This window comes from Camelus dromedarius, chromosome X (assembly GCF_036321535.1).
Source record: "Camelus dromedarius isolate mCamDro1 chromosome X, mCamDro1.pat, whole genome shotgun sequence".
In the NCBI taxonomy this organism is placed as follows: domain Eukaryota; kingdom Metazoa; phylum Chordata; class Mammalia; order Artiodactyla; family Camelidae; genus Camelus; species Camelus dromedarius.
The window spans coordinates 106,098,810-106,124,902 of NC_087472.1; the positions used below are offsets into that span (position 1 = coordinate 106,098,810).

Sequence of the window (26,093 nt, forward strand, 5' to 3'; positions counted from 1 at the left end):
GACAGTGTGTATTTGGTCATACGTGTACTCACCCACACATGCTGATAACGTGAAGAAGAGAAAATAGGAAAAGGCATTGTTTCACCCCGGAGTCAGTAAACTGTTTCTGTAAAGGGCCAGAAAGTAAATATTTCAGGCTTTGCTGGCCATAAGGGCTCTGGAGCATCTATCCAGCTTTGCTGTTGTAGAGTAAACGCAGCCACAGACAGCACTCACGTGCATGGGCCTGGCTGTGTTCCAATGAAACCTGATTTACGGACACTGACACTTTAATTCCATATTCTTCTTCTTTTGATTTTTTTGAACTATTTAAACATTTACAAGAATTTAAAACCATTCTGAGTTCACAGGTTATGTGAAAATAGGGAGCAAGTCAGATCTGGCCCACAGGGCATAGTTTGCCAATCCATGGTTTAAAGTATTAATAATTTTCTTTCCTTGCTATTATTAGCTTTCAAAGTTCAAGATCATTTGACGGTAAGAGTAGTATATTTAAGGACTGTGGTTCTCAACAAACTAAAAATATGTTCTCACTTTTTCTCGTTTCTCATTTCTGAAGTATGATATCAGTGATTTTAAGTCTATTCCTTAAATAAATTTCTAATTTATCAATAATGGATATTCTCTCATAGCTAAACATCCAAGGCAAACTCCAAATGGAATAATAAAGTAATAAAGTTGAATTCTGTGTGTCTATATGTGTACACGTAATTATTAGAGAAATGCAAATCAAAACCACAGTTAGATACCACCTCACACCTGTCAGAATGGCTATTATCAAATTAATGTAGACCTTACTTTTTTTGAACTTCCAATCTACAAATAACAAATGTTGGCAAAGATGTGGAGGAAAGGGAACCTTCATATGCTATTGGTGGGAATGTAAAGTGGTGCAGCCACCATGGGAAGCAGTATAGCGGTTTCTCAAAAAAAAAAAAAAAATAGAACTACCATACGATCCAGCAATTCCACTGCTGGATATATATCTGGGGGAAAAAAAGAAAACATTAATTCAAGAAGATAGTGCACCCCAATGTCCAGAGCTGCACTATTAACAATAGCCAAGTTACGGAAGCAACTCAAGTGTCTATCAACAGATGAACAGATAGAGAAAGAAGATGTGGTATATATACACACATACAATGGAATATTACCCAACCATGAAAAAGAATTAAATTCTGCCATCTGCAGCAATGTGCATGGGCCCAGAGATTATTATGCTTAATGAAATAAGTCAGACAGAGAAAGACAAATACAGCATGATATCACTTACATGTGGAATATAAAAAATGAAACAAACGAATGTACAGAGCAAAACAGAAAGAGACCCACAGATAAAGAGAACTAGCGATTACCAGTGGGGAGAGGGAAGAGGGAGAGGCGAGATAGGGGTGGGGATTAGGAGATACAAACTACTATGTATAAAAAGATAAGCAACAAGAAGACATTGTATAGCACAGGGAATTATAGCCATTATCTTGTAATAACTTTTCATGGAGTATAATCTGTAAAAATACTGAATCACTATGCTGTACATGTAAACTAATATAACATTGAAGTCAACTATACTTCAATGAAGGAGACAGAGAGAGAGAAAGAGATCGAGAGAATGAACAGCTGGAATGTTCATAAACATAAAAAGGAGAATTTCCAGGTCATGCTTTTAAAGTACAAGGAAGTTTCACTTCAGCTGAAAACCTATATTAAATTCTGATACCAAGAAGGTAAAATTCACTTGCTCCGTGAGAGAGAGATGCTTGAAATGGTACATAGCCTGAACTAGACATGTTCCCCTAGAACTGCTAATGACTAGACTTTCACAGCTGCAAACTAGCAATCTCTGGGAAACTAGAGTTAAATAATCCTAAAACAGGAATCGAGTTCTGTTATGAAACTGTTCATCATTCCACCTCCTGACAGCCACGGAAATCAGCAGAACTCAGACAGGACTCAGACGACAAGCAAGCAACATTTTTAATAAAATTCAAATCTAGAGTCTTTGGGAGTTTTTCGTTAGCCTCTGGAGTCGCTGTTATCAGCGACATTAATGCAATTACTTGGGTAAAAAGGGAGATGGGAAAAATCTGACATTTGCATTGCATTGCTTCTTTAATTTCCTTTTTCTCTAGGGAATATTTAATTGTGAATAAGGTAAAGAATAGAAGTTTAGTAGTCTCTAAATAGGCTTTACATAAGATCTGAGGCAACTATAAATATATATATTTTATTCTTCCTCAAATGCATGAGAATTGTAACAAAATTAGCACACTTTATTATTCGTCACTGCTCTATACTACAAAATAACCCATGCAACTACAAGACAAAATACAAAAAAAGCAGCCCCCAAATTTACCTACTACAAGAAATAATCTTCATATTAATAACTGGGACCCAATCATTATCTCGAAGTGCGCCGTTTTGCTGAAAGAAAAGAATTCTTCATTTTTTCCACCCATAAATGCATTGCTCAGTTTAATAATACCCCTAGGAGTTTTGGGTTTCAAATCACTTCCCTCAGGCAAAAGGGGCATAATCATATGTTTTTCTACTGAACTGCATTCTTCCACAAACACTTCAAAGAGTGCATCTGCTTTACAGATGAAACAGTTGATTCAAAGAACAGTAACAATAAAAATATATGCCTATTTTTATACTATTACTGGTTTATAAGGCAATCATCTGTAATGCTCTCATCTACAAGGATGGAAAATGATATATAACTGTTACCAAGGAAACTGTGAAGTAAAATTGCATGTAAACTATCAAGCAGTTTAATAACCAGAAAATTAGAAGAACAAGAAAAACCATCTCCAGATAGAACCATGACACACTGTGCCACTCACGATGGATGGATGCAATCAAGGGTCACAACTCAAAAAGATGATGTAAAGGGTCGCAACTTGCCAACTATTTCAATGCTTGGCAGTTTTTCTTTTTCAATGATGATCATAAGATGGTACTGCTTTCTTGAGGGGCAATGCGAATTCTGACTTTTCACATGATTAAAAGGGCACAGATTCTGGGAACAAGTGGTTAAATGTAGGTGCTCTGAAAAGTCAAAACATGCTGTTTGTTAATTCCAGTGTGGATTAATATTCTCTTGGAATTCTCTGTAATTAGCACTTTCTTTACTCACCGGTGGGACAGTTAGCAAATATCAGACAGCAAATGCTTTCTAAATTAACATTTAGAAACTCAAGTTCAACTCACTTAGGAACCAAAGGCAAGGCTAAGACCTGGGGTAACTGTGTGTGTTCATCTCTAAACCAGGAGAATCTGAAGCACTCAAGTAACCACGTTGATCAAAGCTAAATCCTTTAGGAAGATTATCCGTTCTGAAATCAGGAAAATCCTGCAGTGTAAGCACTTTTATACTTCACCTTTGAGAAAAGAACTTGATTTCTGTAACAGTGTTTAAAACACACACACAAGACTTTATTCCTTCAAGGGCAGAAACAAGCAGCTGCGAACATGTGTTTCTGCGTACTGATGACCCTCTAAAGGTATTTCTATGTCAGCTTGGGGACCATCGTTGAGCTCACACTGAGAAACAAGAGGAATTTTTATGGATGGGAGATTTCTTAATCGGCACATAAGCTCAGAACATGTGCAGCTCCTCTCTTTAGAATAAACCGTCTATTTGGATCACGTTAAGGATAGAAAGTGCAATTCACACTCATTTACTAAATTTTAACCTCTCTTTAAAATAAGATACAAATCCCCCACAGCCTGGCTTGGGTTTTTGCAAAACTCAGATTTGTGAATATCATGGAGGCATCCTAGAATTTAGTAAAATGAGTATAAACCATCTTTTCACTGACATACAGCACAGTCTTCTCCCAAGCTCCAAAGTTTAAGGACGAAATCTAGGCTCTAGACGTTTCGTTAGCCTCAACGTTTTTAGCATTTGAGGCCACCGACATCCATCTTGGTTACTTTGAACTATACTATTGGTTGAGCTCCCCTTTCCCTTGAGCAATCTCTCTGTCCATCACAGCTGGCACCAGGCAATCACTAAACTATTGCTCACAGCCATTTCCCATCCATGGTTCATGATTTGACAGCTGTTTATTATCCAGTCATAGGCACAAGCATGCAGGAAATTAACAGAATAGAGGTGTGAAGCCATGGCCCTCTATGATATTGGCATGAAATCAAACAATTTGCCACACTACAATTGTCCACCACTCAACAGATTAGTTTTCAGACGTGCAGAGCAATATCTCTTGGTGAGCTGCCCCAAGACAGACACACATACCTCACGTTCACCCAGACTAAGTTATACTGGGGCCCTTTCCCTGGGAAATCTGCTGGTGACATTAAGACTGACCCGTGTGAGTAGAGAGGGAAGGTGCAGATGGGCAAGAAGAACAAATAAAGACCAGTGCATGCTGAAGAGAGGCACGTCTGAATGGCAACATCCAAACAGGATGTTTCTGAAATGGCCCAGATATAATTTAGCAAAGCAAAGTCAATATACATTTCTGACCCGGGCTACCTGAGGCTGCTCATTCTTGTCTGAAGCAGTCAACATGTCCCACCCAGACACTAAGGAAAGAAGGAAACCCTAGATTTATTCTCTCAGTGTCGCAAGCAAGTCAAAAGTGCATCCTGAAGACCTCTTCTGTTTCCCTCCTAAGGTTGTGGTAGTAACCGCTGTAAAGAACTCCAAGGGCAGAAGGCTAGTGTTTCCAGAGACTTGGGCTGAGAAGGTGGGGCATGGTCTTCTAAGACTTCTCGTACTAAGCTCTTCCCAGTTAATGCCACACTCCAAGAATCACAGACACTACTTCCTGGGTTTGATGAAGTCTTTGGAAGCAAAAGCAGGGCAGAAGACTTAGGAGGAATGCTCTGACAAGGTAATGCCTAGGCAGCCAAAAAGTGGAAATGTTTTTCCTCTATCAGCACTGCCGGAGAAATTTGCCTGAATCGATGGTTTTTCTTCTGTTTCAACAGCATGGCCACTTGGCAGCAAATTTCTAAATCTCTCAAGGCTTAGAACTACATAGTTAACCACAGAAAGGCTAAAGGTCTTTCTCCTCTGTCTCCATGACTTCAGCATCTAGGTCACTGCCAGGAACACCTGGCAGATTACCTGGGTCACTCTGCAAGCTGACTTTCTGGGGGTGTGGAAGTCTAATTTCGGGATGGGGGGCGGAAAAGGATCACTTCTGGACACTGTTGCTTGGAAAGCACGAACCCAAGCTGTACGCACTTCGGGCTTTCTCTAGCAGCAGCGATTACAACCATCTTCTCTTAGCCCTGAATTATACATGTGACCCCAAGCACCACCGGGGCTTTTCCTAAGGGAAAACAAACTGTCGTGAATATTGGGCTGTGCGGGAGGGCGTGTGTATCTCTGTGTGTGTGGTCCACAGCCGTGGCTACACAAGCCCCACCAGCCAGTGAGAAATAAGTTGAAGGCGGCAGCCCCTGGCCACCTCATTTCAGTCCTGTCTTAAGCCCAGCTGCTCTCTCCGGCTTTTGCTTCTCCCCGACGCTCCCGAAAAATAAAGCACCAAGTTGCCCGCGGCGGGGCCCCTGGGTGCACATGAACCGGCGCAGCCCCTACCTCGAGAGCTTTGCAATCTTCACAAAGCTGAAGACATCCATGCAGGCGGCCAGGGACCCCGAGCGCGGCGGCTCCGTCGCCCGTTCTCACGCCAGCAGCAGCGGCAGCCTCGGCAGCCCCATGGCCGGCCGGGACCTCAGCGCGCCCCGGGGCTCGAGTGGCGGCGACGGCGGGTGGCAGCGGCGGCCCCGGAGAGCCCGCACCTGGAGGCGGCGGCTGCTACCCCCCTCCGGCCGTGAGCTGCGTGTGCATCCCCGAGCAGGACCATTGATGGGCGCCGGCGTCGGGAAAACTCAATGGAGAGGGGCCGGGCTGGGTGCGAGGGGGCGGGGAAGGGGAGCGCGGCCCGGGGACTGCCGGGCGCCCGGAGGAGGCGAGGCCCGGACGCGGGGCGCTGCTCCTGCTCCCTGGCCCGCCAGCCCCGGCAGCCCCGCGTGCCGAGGAGCGCAGACTGAGCCGGGAGGCGGCAGGCGAGCCCGGCACACGCGCGCGCACCCCTCCCGGCACTGCAGCTGCCTCCCTGCCTCCTTCCCCAAGCCGAGTCCCTTCTCCTCTCCCCACCCCCAACCTGCGGGGGGGTGGGGGCTCTCCTGTCACCCGCTGCGTGTGCCTTCAGATCCGAAAGATCGGATCTAACCGTCTTGGGCACACCGGGGACCGTGTAAACTACCCACTTCCTCCCCAAACCTAGGGAGAGCCGGGCAACTGCAGATGGCCCCAAGCCTTGGTGTGTTCCATAAACAAAACTAGCGGTCGGGAAGGAGCGGGGACGGTCGAGGCTGGGTCGTTATTCAAGGGGAAGGGGAGGGAGATGCCCAGCGCAGCGGGCTGGATTTGGAGAGCGCAGAGTTCCCACTGCTTCCCCCGAACCGCTGGAGCGAGACGTGACAGCAGGGTAGGCTGGAAGGTGTGTCTTTGGACAGCAGCACCGGGAGAGAGTCGGAGAAATAAGAAAATAAGAACGCGAGGCTCGCGGGGGGGAGGGGGGAGACGGCGGTACACACAGCTGCTTCTTACTAAAGGGGCGTTGAGATGAGGGTCCCAGGAGCCAGTGGCGCGGAGACTAGTATGAATGGGGTTCAGAATCTAAAGGAAGAGAAGGGAGGAGAATGGGGGGCTGGCAGACGGAGCTGCCGCGCGGTGGGTGAAGAAGGAAAACAAAACCAAACCAAACCTTATTCAAAAAACAAAACCAAAACCCAAAAACACAGAAACATAAACACTCACCTTAGGCAGAGTAAACTCCAAGTTGCAGCCATTTAGAACTCCTAGCTTTCTCTTTTACATAATTATCTGGGATAATCACCCCTCTTCATTAACTCAATTTTATCTCCCCGGAGGCTCAGGCTTCTTCCGGGCCCCTTTTTCTTGTTCTTTCTCTTGGAGACTCAAGGCCTCTTCTCCCAAATCCTTTAAAATTTCTCCCCAGACTCTCTGAAGGTCAGACGGCTGCACAAAGTGTGTTCTCCCACCCAGAAGCGTTCACCTGATGGCAGGGCCACCGCAAAGAAAAGATGCCACCCCGGAAATGTTGGAGGATCTGACCAGCTCGCTCCTAGCTCTCCAAGGGGATTAGAGAAAAGGAAATAGGTTTAAAGTTCCCAGACTTCTGCTTCTATCCTGGTCTCTTGCTGTATTTAAAGTCTTCAGTATTCAAGCCTAGTACTTCCACTTTTTTAAAAAAAGGCTTCTTTCCAAAATTATACATCAAATCAGTAGCAATCTAAAAAATCTAAATGACGTGAAACTCAGGCACAAAACTACATTATTTTAAAAATAAATAGAATCAATTTTCCTTTGCTTCTTAGAGAAAGACGAGTTTAATTTCATGAACGGGTTCCTACTCATGATCCGAGGAGGCAAGAAGGACCTTGGCGTTTGAACCCCCTAATATTTGTGGAAAATAATTATAATTTGGGTCTGCGCTGTGTTTTATAATTTTTAAAGTGCTTTTGCTTTTGAGTCTCATAGCAACCCTGTCGTATAAAAGTAAGGCAACATATTTTAGAAAGAGAAATCTTTTATTTTTACGCCACAATCTATTCTCAATGTACTAGACAGATTCGTTTTAAACATGGGTCAGATAAGGTTACTTGTCTGATCCAAACTCTGCAAAAGCTCTCCATTCTCCTTCGAGCTACAGTTGCATTTCTACAATGACCAACGAGGCCCTAGATGCCTGGCCCTTGATCTCTCTGACCTCATCTATTACTCCACCCCGCCCCCTACCTCTACCACCCTTACTCCGCCCCAGCAATACCAGCCTTCTTGCTGGTCTTCAAACTCTGCGGGTCTCCTCCCACCTCCTACCTTTGGCTCTTTGCAATGGTTGTTCCCTCAGCCTGGAATGCTCTTCCCGCAGATATCTGCATGGCCAGCTCCTTCACCTTGTCAAGTCTTTGCACAAATATCACTTACAAAAAGCCACCTCTGAAAAGCCTATTTAAAATTGGAAGACCCCCCACACTCTGGGACTCTGAGGCCTCATTAACTGGTTTTTTTGTGTGTGTTTGTTTCCATAGCACTTATCACCCACTAGTACACTATATAATTTATTTTTATGTCTGTTGCTTCTTGTCTGATTCTTTCACTGGCATCAAAGCTCCACAAGGGCAGGGATCTTTTTTGGTTTTGCTTTTTGGGTTTTTCCACTGATGGATCTCAAATGCCTAGAACAATTCCCTGGATGTAGAAGGACCTTAATAGATACTTGTTGAATGAATGAATGTTATGCTCATTAGATTCACAGCCAAACCAACGCTGGCCAAGCATCCCCAGTGGGTACTGCTCCCTCTCTGACCTCATCACTGATGTACGTCCATCTCCCACCACTCCTCCATCCCCTGCATCCTTCATCTTCCTTTAGATTGCTAATGATAACAATGAAGGCCCTCTCATATTCTCCAGTTATTTTTCCCCTGTACCCTATCTACCTTTCCCAAGAGTGTGGCCACCAAAACCTTCCCTCATCTCTGAGTCAACATCTGGCAGCATAAGACCAGCTCTAGACCAGGAAAGGGAAGTGAAGCAATGCCTTTGGAGAATGTGTTTTGAAAAAGTGCTTCCTTCTGAGAACAGAACAGTTGGGATGCCCTTTTTAAAAAGATAACCCTATTAATCAAGAATTATTCCAGATACCAAAAAGCTAGTTATTCAACAGTGAAAGTGACAGGAAATAGGCATTGTGTTTACTTGTAGAGAGACAGCCTCCCTTCAAGACATCTGGTCTACCTGGAACAGCTTGTTGTTGGGCTTTCAATCTGTGCCAATTTTGCGCTACAGTTATGAATGGTGCAGATGCCGACTCTCCACAGCCTAATTGCCACCAGGGGGAAACGACTGGCTTCTCCAGGTCTTTATATTCCTTTGGTACATTAATTATCTAGAATGTTTTCTAATGGATTGATATATATTTTAAAGCAGAGATTCTCCCCCTCCTCCTTTGTTTTTCATTAACATAAAAATGGAAGAATCTGCTCCCTTGAAACATGCTAACACAGCCAGTTTATACCTTTAAGCCCTCTTGGCAAAGCGGCAAAGATTTCAGTAGCTGATCTCCAGGCTCTGCTCCCTCCCTGTGCCAGGTGTGTGCAGCAGAGGTTGGCATAGGTTTCTTTGTCTAGCATAGAATGGATCTGCCTAAAACAAACAAAAACCGGTAAATGGCATTTGAGTACATATGTGATCTTCTGAGGTTTTATCTTAAGCCTGAAGAATCTCTAAGGCCCCTTTTAGATCTTACAGAGATTTACTCATTGGAAACTGTACCCCTCAGCCTCAAGAATTTGTTTAATTTGCTTTACTTGGCTCCAAGTGACAGTTGGTCATTTCTGAAAACAAAATACTTTCATACACTGTTGAATGTATTCACCAATAAGAGACTTAAGGGCATCAGATGCAGAGCAAGTCATTTAACTTCTCTGAGACTCAGTTTTCCCACCTGTAAGATGGAAATGATAATGTATTCCTACCTCACCTAGAATGAGTCCTTAAAGTTGGGCACCAATTCAGAGTTGAATACATGTGAAGTGAGGCACATGGTTATTAACTCTATAAGGATTTCCACAACTGTCTTGAGCCTTGGCAGTAAAAGTTTCAGCCTCTAAGATCATTACTTTGAAGGTGGAAACATTTGCTTTGACTGATCATGGGTGGGTTTTTTGACGAAAAATCAATCTCACTATTTCCTGGTCAGTTACCAAAGCCCTAAGCAGTAGTATCTTTTCAGCTATGAGGACTTCTCAGGGAAAAGAGGGAGACATTTCTTCATTACCGTTAAAACCTTATTTCAAGCTAGTGTCAGGAATCTGCTATTGGGCCAGATGTTCCATACAGGATGGCAGCTGAGGGTTCTTTTGCTGCAAATTACAGAAGAGAGAGCCCCATGCATTTCTCAGTTGGACTGTAGCATCTTGGCCATCTGGTCACAGTCTTGAAAACAGAAGTGAGTAGGTAAAAAGCAAGGTATCTGCTAATTCAATAATTATTTAAGGAATTTCTCCCACGAACCAGGCATTGTTCTAGGCACTGGGGAATACAGCAGGCAACAAAACAAGTTTCTGCTCTCACAGACTTGATATTCTAATAGAGAAGACAGATGATAAACAGCAAAATAAGAAAATAACATAAAAAAGAAGAATAGCAGATGGTGATGTGCAGAGAATTAAAGTTATTTTGATCAAAAGGGAGTGACTAGATGACTAAGATCCAATGGTCAAGGAAGATCTCTCTAAGAAGGTGATGTTTAATCTGAGAATATATGATGAACAGGAAGGAGGTTGCCACTCAACATTTACATGCAAGAGCATTCCATACGGAAAGACCAGCGAGGAAAAAACAAGAACAGAGTCTCTGAGACCAGAACAACTGTTGTATGTTTGAAGAATCAGAAGGTGGCCGGAGTGCCTGAAGGGTACTATATTAAGTGGAGTGAGAGTGGGTGAATTTGCAGGGGTAGCCAGGGGCACTAGCTCGCGGGACACAGTGGGGCATGGTAAGCCATCTGCCTTTTATTGTGGGATGTGGACCCAGAGGAGGATTTTTAGCATGGGAGTATCAAAATTGGATTTATGTTTTGAGTGGCCATTCTTGAGGGAAGTGAGCATGCGGACAGGGAGACAACCTAGGAGCCTGTTCCAATAATCCAGGCAAGAGATGACAGTGGCTCAGAAAGGACCATTACAAGGATATGATGAAAAGTAGCCAGGCTTGGGGTATGTTTTGAACAGGATCTGTTGATGGATTGGATGCGGGAAATAAGGAAAGAGAGGAATCAAGGACGACTCACTGATTTATGCTATTTTAAAAAATACCCTGGTTCCCTTCTCCAGGTATTTAACAAATAAAAACCAGAAGGGTTTCCCCTGCCCCTGTGCTCACGTAGTCAGCCTCGCCTCCTCTTCCTCTCAATGAATTCTCATGTTCCAGAGGCTGACCCTCCTGATGTGTAAGCCTCGCCTCTCTTGCCTGCTCTAGGCCCTCACTCCAGCACCCTCTTTCTCCTACATCAGAATTTTCCCCTTAACTATTGGATAATTCCCATGTTCGTTCAAACATCCTGCTCTTTATCCTATCTTTAAGAAAATCTTAACCCTTAACCCAATCTCCTTTCAGCTAAGTCCCGTTCTTCTGCTTGTCTTTATAGCAATGCTGCTCCCAAAAGTCACTTCTGTCTGCTCTCTTACTGCATCTTGAATGTACTCCATCTGTGTTTTCTCCCACCCTTACAATCACTACTCCATTGCAACTATTCTTGCCAACGTAACCAGGGACAACTATGTAGCTAAATCCAATGGTCAATGGCTCGGTTCTTACTGTACTCAACTCAGCTGATGACTTCCTCTTCCATGAAACATTTTCTTCACTTGGCTTTGGGGACATCACATTCTCCTGGTTTTCTTCCTTCCTTGCTGCTTTCTTGCTCCTTCTCAATATCGTCTTTGCTACTCTTCTATCACTGTGCCTCATCTTGCCAAACTCTAAACATTGGAATGTCCCGGGATTCAGTCCTAGACCTTCTTCTCTTAGACTGTCTATGCTTACTTTCTAGATGACCTCATTGAGTTTTACAATGTTTATATCCTCTCTATATGCTGGCAACTCCCACATTTATACCTTTGGCCTGGATCTCTCAATTCCAGACTGCTGACTTCACATCTCCATCCGATGTCTAATAGCACCTTGAAACTAACATATCCTAAAACTAATCCTCATAGAGAAGACTCCTCCCTATGGTCTTCTCCAGCTCAACTAGTATCAATTCCATTCCTCTAGTTGCTTAGTTCCAAAATCTAGGTACCATCTTTGACTTTTTTTTTTCTCTTTTAAACCTCACCTCAAACCAATCATCAGATCTTTCAGTTCTGCCTTCAAAATAGATCCACACTATTTACACATGTCACCAACTCCACCACAACCACCTATGTCCAAGTCACCATCTCTCTCCTGGATAATTACAATGACCTACCTACTTCGTGGTCCCCTTGGTTCTCCCATTGCCTCTATACTCAACAACTATCAGGCTTCTTTTAAAACAGCAGGCAGATCATCCCATTTCTCTGCTCACAGTCTCCAGCAGCTTCCCCTCTCACTCACAAGGACATACACGATATGGTTCCATGCCCCTTCCTGACTACATATCCTCTCTCCTACTCATATCGACCATTTGGTTGCCTCCACTACTTGGCCTTGGGGCCTTTGCACTTTTTCTTTCTGCCAGGAAAGTTCTTCTCCCAGAGATCAGAGAGGCCTTCCTTTATAACACTCTATTTCAAATAGAAATATACCACCAAATGAAACCACTGACAAAATGAAAAGACAAAATGAAAAGAATGGGAGAAAATATTTGCAGATGATATGGCTGGTAAGGAGTTAATATCCAAAATATATAAACAGGTCATACAATGCAACATAAAAAAAAAAAAACAACCCACAAACAACCCAATTTAAAAATGGGTGGGAGACCTGAATAGACATTTTTCCAAAGAAGATATATACATGGCCAACAGGCACATGAAGAGATGTTCAATATCACTAATTATCAGAGAAATGCAAATCAAAAGCATAATGATATACCACCTCACACCTGTCAAAATGGCTATCATCAAAATGCCTACAAATAACAAATGTTGGTGAGGATGTAGAGAAAAGGGAACCCTAGTATACTGTTAGTGGGATTAGAAATTTGTGCAGCCACTATGGAAACAGTATGGAGGTCCCTCAAAAAACTGAAAATAGAACTACCACATGACCCAGCAATCCCACTTCTGGACATATATCCAAAGAAAACAAAAACACTAATTCAAAAAGATACATGCACCCCAGTGTTCATAACAGCATTATTTACAATAGCCAAGATACGGAAGCAACCTAAGTGCCCATCAACAGATGAATGGATAAAAAACACATGATATATATATATATAACTCAGCCATAAAAAAGAATAAAATTCTGCCATTTATAACAATGTGGATAGACCTAGAGAATATTACGCTTAGTAAAACAAGTTAGACAAAGACAAATACTCTATGCTATCACTTATATGTGCAGTCTGAAAAATAAAACTTAAATGAATGTTATAGCAAAACAGAAACAGACTCACAGATACAGCAAACAAACTAGTGATTACTAGTGGGGATAGGGAGGAAAGATATGCATATGGGATTAAGAGACAAAAACTATGATGTATAAAATAAATAATCAACAAAGATATATCATATAGCACAGGGAAATATAGTCATTATTTTAATAATAACTTTAAATGGAATACAACCTATAAAAATATTGAATCACTATGTTGTACACCTAAAAGTAACATAATACTATAAATCAACTATACTTCAATATAAAAAGAAATACTCCACCCTCCAGACTCCTTATTCCTCTTTGTTTTAGTTTTCTTCATAGCTCTTCATGCCATAGGATAATTTTAATTTAATTTCCTATCTCCCCTACCAAAATATGAGCTCCGTAAAGGGGAAATACTGATCAATAAATATTGTTGAATGAATGCAAGGATGATTGATTGAATAAAGTACATCCCATAAAGATGAAGTGAATTGCTTAGAGTCACACACATAGTTAGTAGCAGAGTGAGGATCAGAACCCAGTGTTCTTTGTACTACGTAATCTAATGCCCCTCACATCTGAACTAGCATATAATGGATAGTAGAGTGTCAGAGAGAGAAAGGGCAATTAGGGGGAAGAGGGAACGCTTCCTGAAGGTGGTGAAATTTAGTTACCCTAAAGGTAGGGATGTGGTACAGAAGGCTTTCATGGTGAAAGGCACAACATGATAAAACAGTCAGGGGCAGGGAAGTGTTGTGTGTGTAGCACGTGTAGGCAGTTTGGAGCTGCCTGGTTCTACAGTGAGAAGGGAGAAGAGAGAAATAAACCTTGAAAGGTGGGCAGGGGCCAGGTCATGGACTATACTTTATGGTTGTGGGCTTCCAATTTTAACAGCAAAATGTTTTTTATCTAAAAGCAATTACTTCCAAGAATCTCAAAGCAGAAAGCAAATACAGAGTAGGCTTTCCTTGTCTGAAGTGGGAATGTAGACACCAGCTCAGATAGCATCCCCTTTGTTATCTTTGCCTTCTTCCACTCTCCAATGAAGGCACCCACACGGGCTCCATATGAACCCAGTTTGAGAACCATGGTTCCAGTGATGGTGAGTCATTGACTGGCTTGAAGCAGGATATGATCTGGTCAGATAGATATTTATAAATACATCCTTCTAGAGGCTTTGGGAAGAAGAATGAACATAAGAAGGTCAGCTAGGAGAACATAGAGGGAGTTTATGGCAGAAGTTGAAGGGATAGAGAATTGTGCTGAGGATAAAACCATCAGGACTACATATTTGATTATATATGGGAGTAGGAAGTGGGGTCAGTCAAGGAACTCTCCCAGGTTCTAAGTTAGATGCCTGGGTCAATGGAGATGCACCTGAGACAGGGGTACCCGAGTAGCAGTTATGTAGGAAGATGATGAATTCACTTTGTGATATGTTGAATTTGAATGGACTGTAAAACACCCAGGTGAAGGCCATAGGATGTTAGATGTATGTGCCTGAACCCAAAGGGCAGTTGTGACAGATCAATAAGGCACCAAATATGATGAACTTAGTACTAATGTTAATTCCCCTTCTCCATGGGATATTGGGTATAAATAATTGAGCGATGTTCTCAGAGATGGAGTAGGCACCTAAAGACAATGGGATTCTTGAGAAATGAGGTAAAAAACGAATAAGAGTAGTAAAGGAAGGATGGCTTATTTTTATTTTCCTTCTTCCTTCCTTTCTTCATTTTTATTTTTTACCTTGCATGCACGTCTTAATATTCTACAGGGGTGGGTGGTGGGACTAGAGGTTAGAAGGCAAGACAAGTTGGCTTTAAAGTTTATTATTTTATTAGTATTAAATAAGGTAATGAATCATGCTGTACATTTGTGAGTTTTCATTTTTCTAAATTCTTTTGGTCTATTAGTTCTTGAAATAACCCTGTAACTTAGACAAGAAAGTTACTGTCCCACCTGGGTGATGACAAAAGGTAAGACGAGAAAACCTAAGTGATGACAATAATTTCAAACAAAGTATGAGGATTATTATGAGAAGCACTGGCTCTTAGGGATAAGTCTAGCATCACAAGAGTAACTTTTGAATAAAGATTTGTAGAATAAAAGTCTCTCAAGTTCCACTAACATAATTCAATTTTTTTCTCCCACAGTTGATTATCTTAAAGGCGATTCAAAGATTAAAGATGCCATATAGGGCAATAGAAAGGGCAAGACACAAAGCACTAGGATTTCTCAGTTCTATTCCCAAGTCTGCAAACAGAAATGACCCTTGTGATATCACTTCACTTTTCTTAGTGTTGACTTCCTCATCTGTAAGCTTTATGGGTTAAACTCAGTTTGTCTGTTACCATTCCCTGCCTCATTTTGTAAATGTAGATATACAAGTGCCTCTTTCTAAAGATCAAGAGACATATGGTATTTTGAGATCCCACCTACTTTGGTAATTCTGTAATCAGAAGGCTAGGTTTTACAGGAACAAATTCAAGACCAGAGACTTTTACCAGTCAACTGAAAAATCTATAAAACAGAAAATTATTAGCTCATTCTCTTATAAGCTGAACTTTATTCAGAGTTAAGAACCACATTTGCTACATGTACCTTCCAGTAGGCCTCATAAGGTCACCTAATTTCCTTTATATCTTATCCCCACCCTCTCTCACCCATTTTGCTCAGGCATATACCAAAAGTCTGTCAATGTAGGAAGGATTATAATTACTGCTTTCCCACCAAATCTCCTCCTGTCTGATAAGGTACGGAAAGAAAAAGGGGAGGAGGTCATTTAAAAGATTCTGCTAGTGTATAATTTTCAGAATATGAATTCTTACTGTGATATACCCTGTAACAATATTTTGAATTCCTACGCAACTCTGTATAAAAAGAAAACCACAAAGGCTCATATTTATCTGAGACATATTTTAATATTTCAGACTCATTTTAAACCTCTCAGATCTGGACTCACTTTTTGGCTGTCTTTCCAACATAATGTTCCTGCATCTTAGCCTCTGACTAGACAAAAACTAATCAAATCACTTTGAATAACAGCACTTCTGCTTGATGGATAAATTGCTCTAGTTCTGAAGGCTATTATAAGGGTGAACTTTAAGGAAGATATATATACCAAAATGGCTGAGTTGAGACTGGTTATTCCAGGTTTTCACAATCTCATTCATTTATTCATTTATTATTTTATTTATTAATTCATTCCATTAATATTTATTGAACAGCTACCATATGCCGTCTACTATATATTAGGCACCGTAGAGAGGAAATCAAGATGAACAAGACTTGATTCCTGCATCAAGAGCTACAGGCGACACTGCAGCCTACTCAACATGTATGCTCTCTTTTCAGTGGAAATGAAGTCCCTTTTCCAGGCCACCTGAGGGCCCACTTCCAATCTGGTAGTCTCTTGACCTCCCCTGCCACCGCCACCACCACCACCACCACCACCACCACACACACACACACACACACACTGCTTCCTGTCTCCAAACGAGGTCACCAAGCCTTGAGCCGTGGCTATCATTTTGAACTATAAGACAACAAGCATGAAAACAGAAAGCAAAGATACTGAGGATAGTGGGTTAGAAGCTGGAAGATCCTGTTTTCTAGACTCAACGTTGACTGCTGGCCTTCAAATTTCTTCTTTTATGAAGTAAATAAATCTTTTTTTGCTTAAACCTGTGATAATCATGTATTCTGTTACTTGCACCTGAATGCATGCCTAACTGATAAAGGAGGTTAACACTGGTTGTGGGAGGATGGAGTAAAATAATTTCTCAAATAACCATAGCATAAGAGAGATAACAAGGCAATTATATAAACAACTAGAATATAAGATAGATAATCATTATGAGATCCCACATTGGTATAATGCTTTCCAATTGAGAAGAGGTTTCTGTGTATCTCATCTCAGGGCTTACAACAATCCTATGAGGCAAGGATTATTACCTCCAATTTGTCAATAATGATACTGAGGTTCTAGGAGATTAAGTCATTTGCCAGAGATCACACACAAGCAAACTGGAAGCAGCAGCCCTCAAACAGATGCATCCCAACTTTCAATGTACTGAGCTTCCAACTATACCAGAGCTACCAGTCAGCACAGTGGCCAGGGGCCTGAGGAAATTCCTGGAGAGGTGAAGATAAGAGGTTGGGGAAAATGCTGAGAGGAAAAAGAGGAAGAAAACACACCAGGAGGGGAAACAAGGGAAGCTTCCTGAAGAAGGGGTGCCCTTTGGGCTAGGAAGATGCAAGTGACATGGAACAAATATTTCAATTGGAGTATAAGCCCTGAGTTAGAGAGAAACTAAAGATATGAGAGACATAAGAATTCTGAAACCAGGTCTTAAATTTTATGCCAAGGACTCCATGTTAGTAGGAATTGGGGTTCCATTAGCAACTCCGAAAGAGAGACCATAAGGGCAGTTACAATGGGAAACCGAGCTTTATCAACAGGGCTCCGGGTAGATGAGGAGGAGGAGAGCTCAGAGTGCAGAAACCAGGAAGAAGGTTTTGCAATGGTTGGTCCAGAAAAGAGCCTGTGATGACCCAAACTAGAGCTGGGGCATCCGAAATAGAAGAGATATGATGGAGTTAGGATGGTGACCAGATATGCCTACTGACTCTAGGAGATGGTGTAGAAGGGATGAACCAAATGAGACTTCAAACAATTTAATAGAAGCAAGTTTAGGAGAATAACAGAGATGATCGGCCCACTTGCTCCTTCACATCCTAAGGAAAATGTCTTCATTTAATCAAATCAAACTCCTCCCCAGAGCCACAAAGAGGGCTCCTTTTTGAGCCATTAGTCCAGTTTGCGTATGTGACATGGTACCTCTCTCTCACACTTTCTAGAATCACCACCAAAATTCCAGATCCAACCTTAGCTATGTGCCTGGCTTTGTGAGACACTAAAATCCACCTCTAACACATTATTCTTCAGAGCAGGAGGATGGAGGGAGATCCATGGGTCCCTTCTTTCTGAGTCACTAGCTTTGTCTCTGATCAAGAAATGTGATCTTCTCTCAATGGCTTGTGGTTGTTATTATTATTGTGTTATTCATTCTGACTTTCCTCAGGATCCTCGCCATCAACTGGCAGACAGATGTCCTTCTCAATGGTTCTTCCCGTGTCCTGCTGTGTCACTGGCTAGTGACAAGCTGTGGCTAAGTTGTCAGCTTCCTAATTACAGGACAGTCTAATTACAGACATGTTACACTTGCAAGGTATTATTACTGAGGCCTTGTCTGCCATCACCCAAAAGTAATCTAGCAAAATGCCATCATAATTGTTAGGGGACTGGTATATGGAACGATGTAAATCCTCCCATGCATCATTAGTCTTGGGAATGCCCTTGGACTCTGGGGAGGGGACAGGAGCACGGGAAATGGAGAAAGGTCACCAAGCTAGATTTTTCAGGGCTGTTCAGTGTGGCAGGGCAGTTTCCTGTGCCCCGCACCCTGTTTGATTCTTGTCCTCTTCACCTTAAGAGGACTTTTGTTTTTGTTTGCTTAAGCTTAATAACATTTGAACTCTGGGTATGAGGGGCTATCAATGTTAGCAGGTGGAAAGTTTGTCTTACGACTGTTCCACTCTGAAGAGACTGAAGGATGTAAAGCTATACCTGTGGAGGGCTTCACCCTGTCTGCACGGACGGATTGGATCCCTTCTAGAACAGAGTTGGGAAAGACAGCCTCTACCCACCTGACCCCAAGGTGCTTGCCAGGAAAGCTCCAGAAAGAGACCAGGGTGGAAAATTAAGAGAAGTGTGGCCAGAGAGGGGAAAACTCTCAATTGCCATCACCCACTAGAGGCTGACTGTCAAGATGGAAAGATTACTAAATAAAAGTAACATCCGGCACATTCCTTTGGGCTTTCTGTGTATCAGAGATTAGTCAATAATGAGATTACTTTCTCTCTGGTAACACCCCTTCCAGCTTCCAGAAAGCCTTCCAGCTATGGTCTCCTTCCAGAGTTGTAAAACCTAAGGGGTATCCTTCTAACTCCAGATGCTTGGTGTCTCAGGATTATGAAGCTCCATGAGACTCTTCCAGAAAATTAATATATCCTATGCTGGTTCACAAACGAAAGTTATTGCCACATCAGAGGTATTGACACAGTGGAGAAGAGCTTTGGATGCTCAGTATGGACTTATTAGAAGAGCTTTTATAAAGCCTCTGGGGCCCCCGGTATGCTCTCAAGATCACCGATGCATCATTCACCCAGTGATTTAAGAACCCAGCCAGGCTGCGGGACTGAGGGGGAGAACATTCCCAGCTGACTTGCAGGCTGGAAAACATGCTGTGCAACGCAGAAGTTAACTGAGCGGTGGGCCTTGGCAGTAGAGAACATTTATTGATTCACTGATGCACTCATTCTTTCATTCAATAAATAGTTATTGAGCATTTACTACGTGGAAGGCTTTGTGCAAGACGCTGTGGCTACAGCGGTGAGCCAAACGGATGCTGCTTCTGGTACTTTCACACTCTGAAGGCATTCCGCCTTGGGGCTCCACCCCCCACCCCCCATTATATTAAGCATATTAAAATGCACACTCTTCACGCATTAAACAGATGTTGCTGCTATACAATTTTTGAAAAGAAAATTTCCAAACACTCCTAATTTTGAATATTATACAGAATAAAATACTCAGTTGGTTCTTGTGATTTAAATTCTATTTATACAAAACTATATAAAAATTGAGTTTCCGTCAACTGGTTGCTGTATCATCATGTCATTAATTTTTGTAGGCATTTAATTATACATTTATTACTTTCCATTTTACAGCTTATTTTCATACTTTGGAGGTCAGTATCTTTTTTCCCTCAGATTCAAATGATGAAATAAGCCCTTGAAAAGCTCAAAGGCTCTTGGTGTTTTGTCTGTCAAGGGTAAGAGATCCAGCATCCCAATGGGCCCCCGCATTGCAGAACTTACCTTCTAGTGTGGGAGAGAAAATAATTACTTAATTATCCAACAGTGCATATATTTTGAATTATGATAAGAGCTAGGAAAGGAATGTACAGAATGTTCTATAAATATTTAACTCAAAACCTAACCTTGTCTTAAGAGGAGGAGGGTGCTAGGGCAAGGGTTCCTGAAGTGATAAGCTCTGAATGCTGAAGGATAAGTAGAAATTAGGGGAAGAGGAATGACGTCAAGAAGAACATTCTAGAAAGAGAGATCAGCATGCACAAAGCCCCAAAGGAGAGAAGCGGCATGGGATGTACCAGGGTTTGGATTACAAATGAGGTAGAGCAGTAGCTGGCAAGGTCAGAGAAGAGGTAGAGGACCCAGAGGCCACCAGAGGGATACCAGCTTCAATCTTAAGAGCAACGGAAGTCATAGGAGTGTGTTTTAAGAACAGCAGTGACATGTCCACTCTTGACATTCCCAGGGGTGGTTGGCCAGGGTGGGAGCGGAGAGAATGAGGAAAGGTACAAACCAAGAATAGACTCCACCGTTCTAGAATCCAAGTAGCATAAGCACAGCCGCCCATTAGAGGAGGGCTTTAACCCGACAAGTTTAGGAGATAATAACTACACTCCAGGCCACTGTCTGCCGCCAGTGGTTCTCAACTTGGGGTGATCTTGACCCTCACAGGACATCTGGCAATGCCTGGAAACATTTTGGGTTGTCACAACTGGGAAGAGGGACAGAGTAGGCAGAGAGCAGGAATGCTGCAAAACACCCTACAATGCACAAGACAGGCCCTGCCACGAAGAGTCAGCCACCCTGAGTGTTGCTCATGTCAAGGCTTACAAACCCTGCTAACAGAATCACTGTATAGACTAAATAACCACATATGTTGAGAATCTCTGTCTGAACCAGAGTCTGGAACTCCAGGACTAGGTGGCCCTCACTCAAGGAATAATCTATTGTTCCTTCTTTTCTACTACACCCAGGCAATGATAAGAGATGCTACAGTGCATCTGCCAAAGAGAAGGAACCAGGAAGAGGAACATTTAAAGAAAATCAAGCTATGACTTAATTATCCTCCAGGTGCATTCCAGCAAGACACTTGGAAATCCGGGCTGAACTGTAACCACTAAAGGGCAGGGAGAACTTAGCCAGCACAAAGGCAGGCCATCCTTGTACAGTTGTGCAGGACATGTACTTCACCATTTTAGAGGGTATCATTCATATATTAATTATAGATTTGTATATTTGCTCAGAAAATTTTCTGGAATACAGCACTGAAGCATCTTAGGAAAATATGGTCTTTTCTAATTTTCACTAAGATGTTATATGGGCTGCTGAGCATGAGCTATCATATTAAAGTTTTTTGATAGTTAATCTCAGGCCCATATATACTTATATTTGAGGATCTAGGCCCTGGACGCCTTAAAGAAAAGAACCTTCCATGTCAGGGATACAGAATTATTGGTAGACCTTCTGATGCATCAGTTGACCTGTGAGCTCAGACCTTGGCAATATTGCTGGAATCTCTTCATTATTACTTAACACAAAACTCTTCAGAGTGCTCATGTGATTGTTTGCTCAACTCTTCCCCTTCTGGGCAGTTAAGACTGTATTTCCCAGCATCCCTCACCATTAGGTGTAGCCATATGAGTAATTTAAGGCTATGACATATGGGTGGAAGCACTGGCCCTATAAAACCCTCCTCTGTGCAGTTTTCCATTCTCTTTCTGCAATGACTAGCTAAAGATAGAGAACTCCAAGGGCCTATGGAAGGATGGAGCCACAAGGTGGAAAGATCCTGGGTCTCTGAGTGATCCTCACCAACCTACTTTGCACTGGAACACAAAGGAACTACTTTTGTATTAACCTTTTTTAAATTTTAGGTTGGTTATTCCAGTAGTTAGCCTACCCTTCCTAGTAACTGTAAGAGGAAACTGCAGTCATCAAGTCTATAGGAAGAGTGATACAATATAGCGTTTAATACCTCAGAACCTGGAGCCAGAGTACCTGCATTTGAACCTGACTTGTGCCACATTCTACATGTGAGACCTTAACCAAATTTACTTAAATGCGTGCCTTAATTTCCTCAGACACAAAATTGTAATAATATGATAATGATACCTAACGCATAAGTGTGTTGTGAGATGTAATACATGTAAATTTCCTAGATCAATGTCTCACCTGTCATGAGCATCAACAACAGCTATTCTGAGATTGACACTGGAACACTCTATGCACACGCTGAAAAACATACAAACGCTAATGATACAAGACTAGGCTCTGTCACCAAGTCCAGATCTCTTCCAGGACCCTTCCTTTAGCATAAAATGCCATCAACCTCTGACCCAGAGATGAGTAACATTGGAGAATCCCTACAGCACAGGAATGAAATATGTTGTGAGGCTTGGATATGATGGTTGCCTAGGGAACCATGGACACAGTTGAGCTTCATCTTGTATAAGTTTGAGAGGGCTCCCAGGTATCTGCAGTCTCTGAGGGATTCTCCCAAGGGTCCCACTACCCACTATAAGATCATGGGGGAAGGAGGGAAAGCTAGAACATGGACAACCTTATGCAAAGTCATTTTGCCAAGATGAAGTGGGGGACCAGTGGTTCTTCAACAGTTTCATTCAGGACTCCCATTATATCGTTGAAAATAATGGAAGGCCTCAAAAATCTTTTGTTTGTATGAAAGATATCTATTGATATTTACTGTGTTAGAAATAAAAACTGAAAATGTTTATTTATTCTTTTAAAATAAGAACAATAAACCCATTATGTGTTAACATAAATAATGCTTTAAATGAAAAAAAAAAACCCCTGCATTTCCAAAAGAAAAAATTTAGTAAGAAGAGTAGCACTATTTTATATTTTTGAAAATCTCTTTAAGATCTGGCTTAAAGAAGACAGCTGGATTCTCACATCTGCTTCTGCATTCAATCTGTTGAGATATCACACAACATGTAGCCTCCAGAAAACGCCACCAGGCATTTACGAGAGAATGAGCAAATAAAGTCTTAGTATTATTATAAAAATAATTTTGACCTTGTACCCCCCCAAGTTAGTTTGAGGGACCCCAATGATCCCAGACCACATTTCAAGTGGAAGTGGTAGCCCATGCCTCAGTGCGCAGGGCTTGCTCAGTTTTCAATGGTTCTCAGTATTGGGCGGTAGGACGTCTGATCTTAAATGCCTGTGTTTTCTTTTAAGTAATCATACATTATTGTACCTTGAAGTGGATAGGGTATACACATTATCTTCATTTGAAGTCGAAATTAAGGCACAAAGAGTTCATTTGTTCATCCAAGGTCATATACTAAATCTCTCTGGAATCCCAATCTTGAGTTTTCTTCTACCCAATCAGAATTCTTACTTGTTCCTGATACTACATTGAAGTGCCTACTTAGTTCACTGTTGGGTTGATAAATATGGATAGTCTGAGTATAGTGCACCTTCCACAGATGGCCCCAGCTCTTGTCCATCCTACCTTGTGGCTGTACTTAGCGTTTTCTGTGCATCCTAACAGAGATCCAATTCCATGACTCAATAACCACAAACAAATATTTTGTGACGATTTTATGGAGAAATCTTAAGGGAGAGGGGTGGAGAAAGATGACTCCCACCACACACTGCTTACAGGAAAGCCTGTAATTTCTCTAACTGAAATTTCCGCCATCTTTTTCCCATTTCTGATCACTTTATCTCTCCCTTCTCTCTTCTTCCACGGAGTCACTCAGAATCTTGCTTCATTATGAAGGAAAATTTAGCTTTCACCCTTAGTTCATAACTCCCACTCTACAAAAGAAAACTCAGTGATTGGTGATTATTGCTGCTCCTTTGGATGCCCATTAGAGAACATGATTCATTTGGCCACATCTGGAATAATTCATCAAGAAAAATAATGACAAAATTTTTTAAATTTCTGTTTTCATTTCTACTAAGTATCATAAAACTAACCTCAGGCTCATAGAGCTTGAGGCAATTCCAATGAAGTTCTCTAATTTATACTCCTGTGAGTATGATACCGCACTCTGCTCCTATAGATACATTTATACATCTTATACATAAAAAGAGTCCATCAACTTCTCCAAACAGCACTGCAGTCCAAAAGGCTGAATTTATGCTGTCATTTAAATCTATATTCTGTTGCATGTTATATCAAGGCAATAGAGGTGAGCTCAATGTACCCCTGTTTCACCTTCATATATTTGGGAAAATTCTCACATCATTGCTCAGTCTTCTTTTCTCCAGGCTAAATAAACCTATCCTCTTCCTTAGTTTGAAACTCACATTTTACTTTCTTTCTCTTTTATCATTTCCTTAGCTTTCCATAGACCCTCTCCAATTCTTCCATATGCTCTTTTAAATTTGCAGGCCAAAATTGTACCCAGCCCCTGATAAGGTTGATTTTTTTAACTATGCAACATACGATATATATGATTAGAAGAATTAATTCATAATTTTCCCTCATTTCCTATTGATGACATCAGTAACGTGTTAATTTTAAGATTAAATTAACAATTCCCCTTCCATATCATAGTGAACTAGCTACTAAAATTAGAAAAATGTAAAGAAACAGCCCTAGAGTATTAAATTATTCTTCTTTAACACTACTCAGTGATGAGTCTGAAATACACATGCAACACTGCACTTGCTATAATGAAAGCTTTGGGACCTATGTGTGATTCCACTCAAAGCCTCCTTGAAAGGACAGGACCAAGTGTTGATTTTTATAATACATGCCCACAATCCCAGACAGTGCTGTGGACCAAGGATGAACACTTGGCCTAAGGTCAACCATCATTACCAAACCAAAGATTAGCCAAATCCTTTCCCTTGAGAATTTGAACTCAAAGTCACAGAAAATGCAGTCAGCGAACAGTGGGTGATGAAGTAAGTCAGTTAGGTCATGTAAATGAGGGCCTTTTGAATCCTTTACAAGTAGTCAAGATTATTGGAGAGCAGAGACCAAGAAAAACAGAAATGGGAGAGGTCTTGTGTTTGTTAACAAAAAGTTGAAGAGAGACAAAGAGCTTTCTATCCTAGCATCTTCCCTTCTGCCATTCTCAGGAAGCTTGGCCAATTTCTGATTCCTGTATCTGAGTAATTGCATAGTATAAATGTACTACAACTCCCTTCTTATCATGAGCTAGTTCGAGATTTCTAACTCTTGCAACCAAATGATTCCCAGCCAAGACCATCCTTGCCATCTGATGATTTAGGCATAGGAGACATAATGCTCCAAGTCTGACACAGCCCTGGACATCCAAGCCAACACTACCCGACCTGCACTCCTTGGTGGCAAATGCTCTCCCTGAGTCCCCCAGACACACACAAGAGGACTTTCTGTTTCCATCGATAATGCCAATGCCCCAACACTGACTTGGAAATGTTTTGCTTCTTACTAGGTTTGTTAATAGCCAGACCTTCACTTTTTTAAAAAATAAAAAGTATTTAGCAATTTGGTATAAGAAAAGAAAAGAAAGTGGGGTAAGAGTACTTCTTGTCTTTGTCTTCCACTTAAGTGATACTTAAAAGGTTAATTAATGGTTCTTGATGAAGAGAGTTCCAGTGGATAATTCCACTTACTAGTATGTAGACAAGGCAATAATGGAGTGTAAGGGTTAGAATTAGGAAAGAGTGAGTATTTAGGTCAAAGAGAATCAAGTAAGCTTTTGGAAGAAGGTAGATTTTGGAGTGGTACTAAGGGGTTTTAGAAATCAATAATAATTCAGAAAAAATTTTTGAACACTCTATAATTCACCATTTGCTTATTTTTCCTTACCACTGTACATGCATTACATTGAGAATAGAAGTATTTTAAACATGAAAAAAAAAAAGAATTACCCAGATGAAATGTAGTGTGGGGAACAGGAAAAAGGCCAATCAAGAGAAAAAGAAGCAATGAATAGGGCTTAATAAGCTCAGGAAACAAAATGGTTGGACCATGGATATTGGTGGGAACGTTTGGTAAGATGTGGTAACGAATTTTTTTTAAGTCAATAATTTAGGTTGCAGGGCAAGA

At 41.6% G+C, this 26,093-nt stretch overlaps 1 protein-coding gene across 3 annotated transcripts in view; it reads right to left on the reverse strand.

The window, feature by feature from the left end:
• The window catches only part of FRMPD4 (FERM and PDZ domain containing 4), a 489,692-nt gene extending 482,548 nt beyond the window's left edge, over positions 1–7,144 (reverse strand). Inside the window, exon 1 of one of the 3 annotated variants that reach the window (XM_031445945.2) lies at positions 6,800–7,144. In XM_031445945.2, coding sequence (XP_031301805.1) covers positions 6,800–6,831 — 32 coding nt within the window. In that variant the 5' untranslated portion in view covers positions 6,832–7,144. Of the gene's footprint in view, positions 1–5,572; positions 6,034–6,799 lie in introns of those variants that run through there. The other 2 variants (XM_064482580.1, XM_064482581.1) reach the window with 2 other exon arrangements.
• Between the last annotated feature and the right edge of the window lie 18,949 nt (positions 7,145–26,093).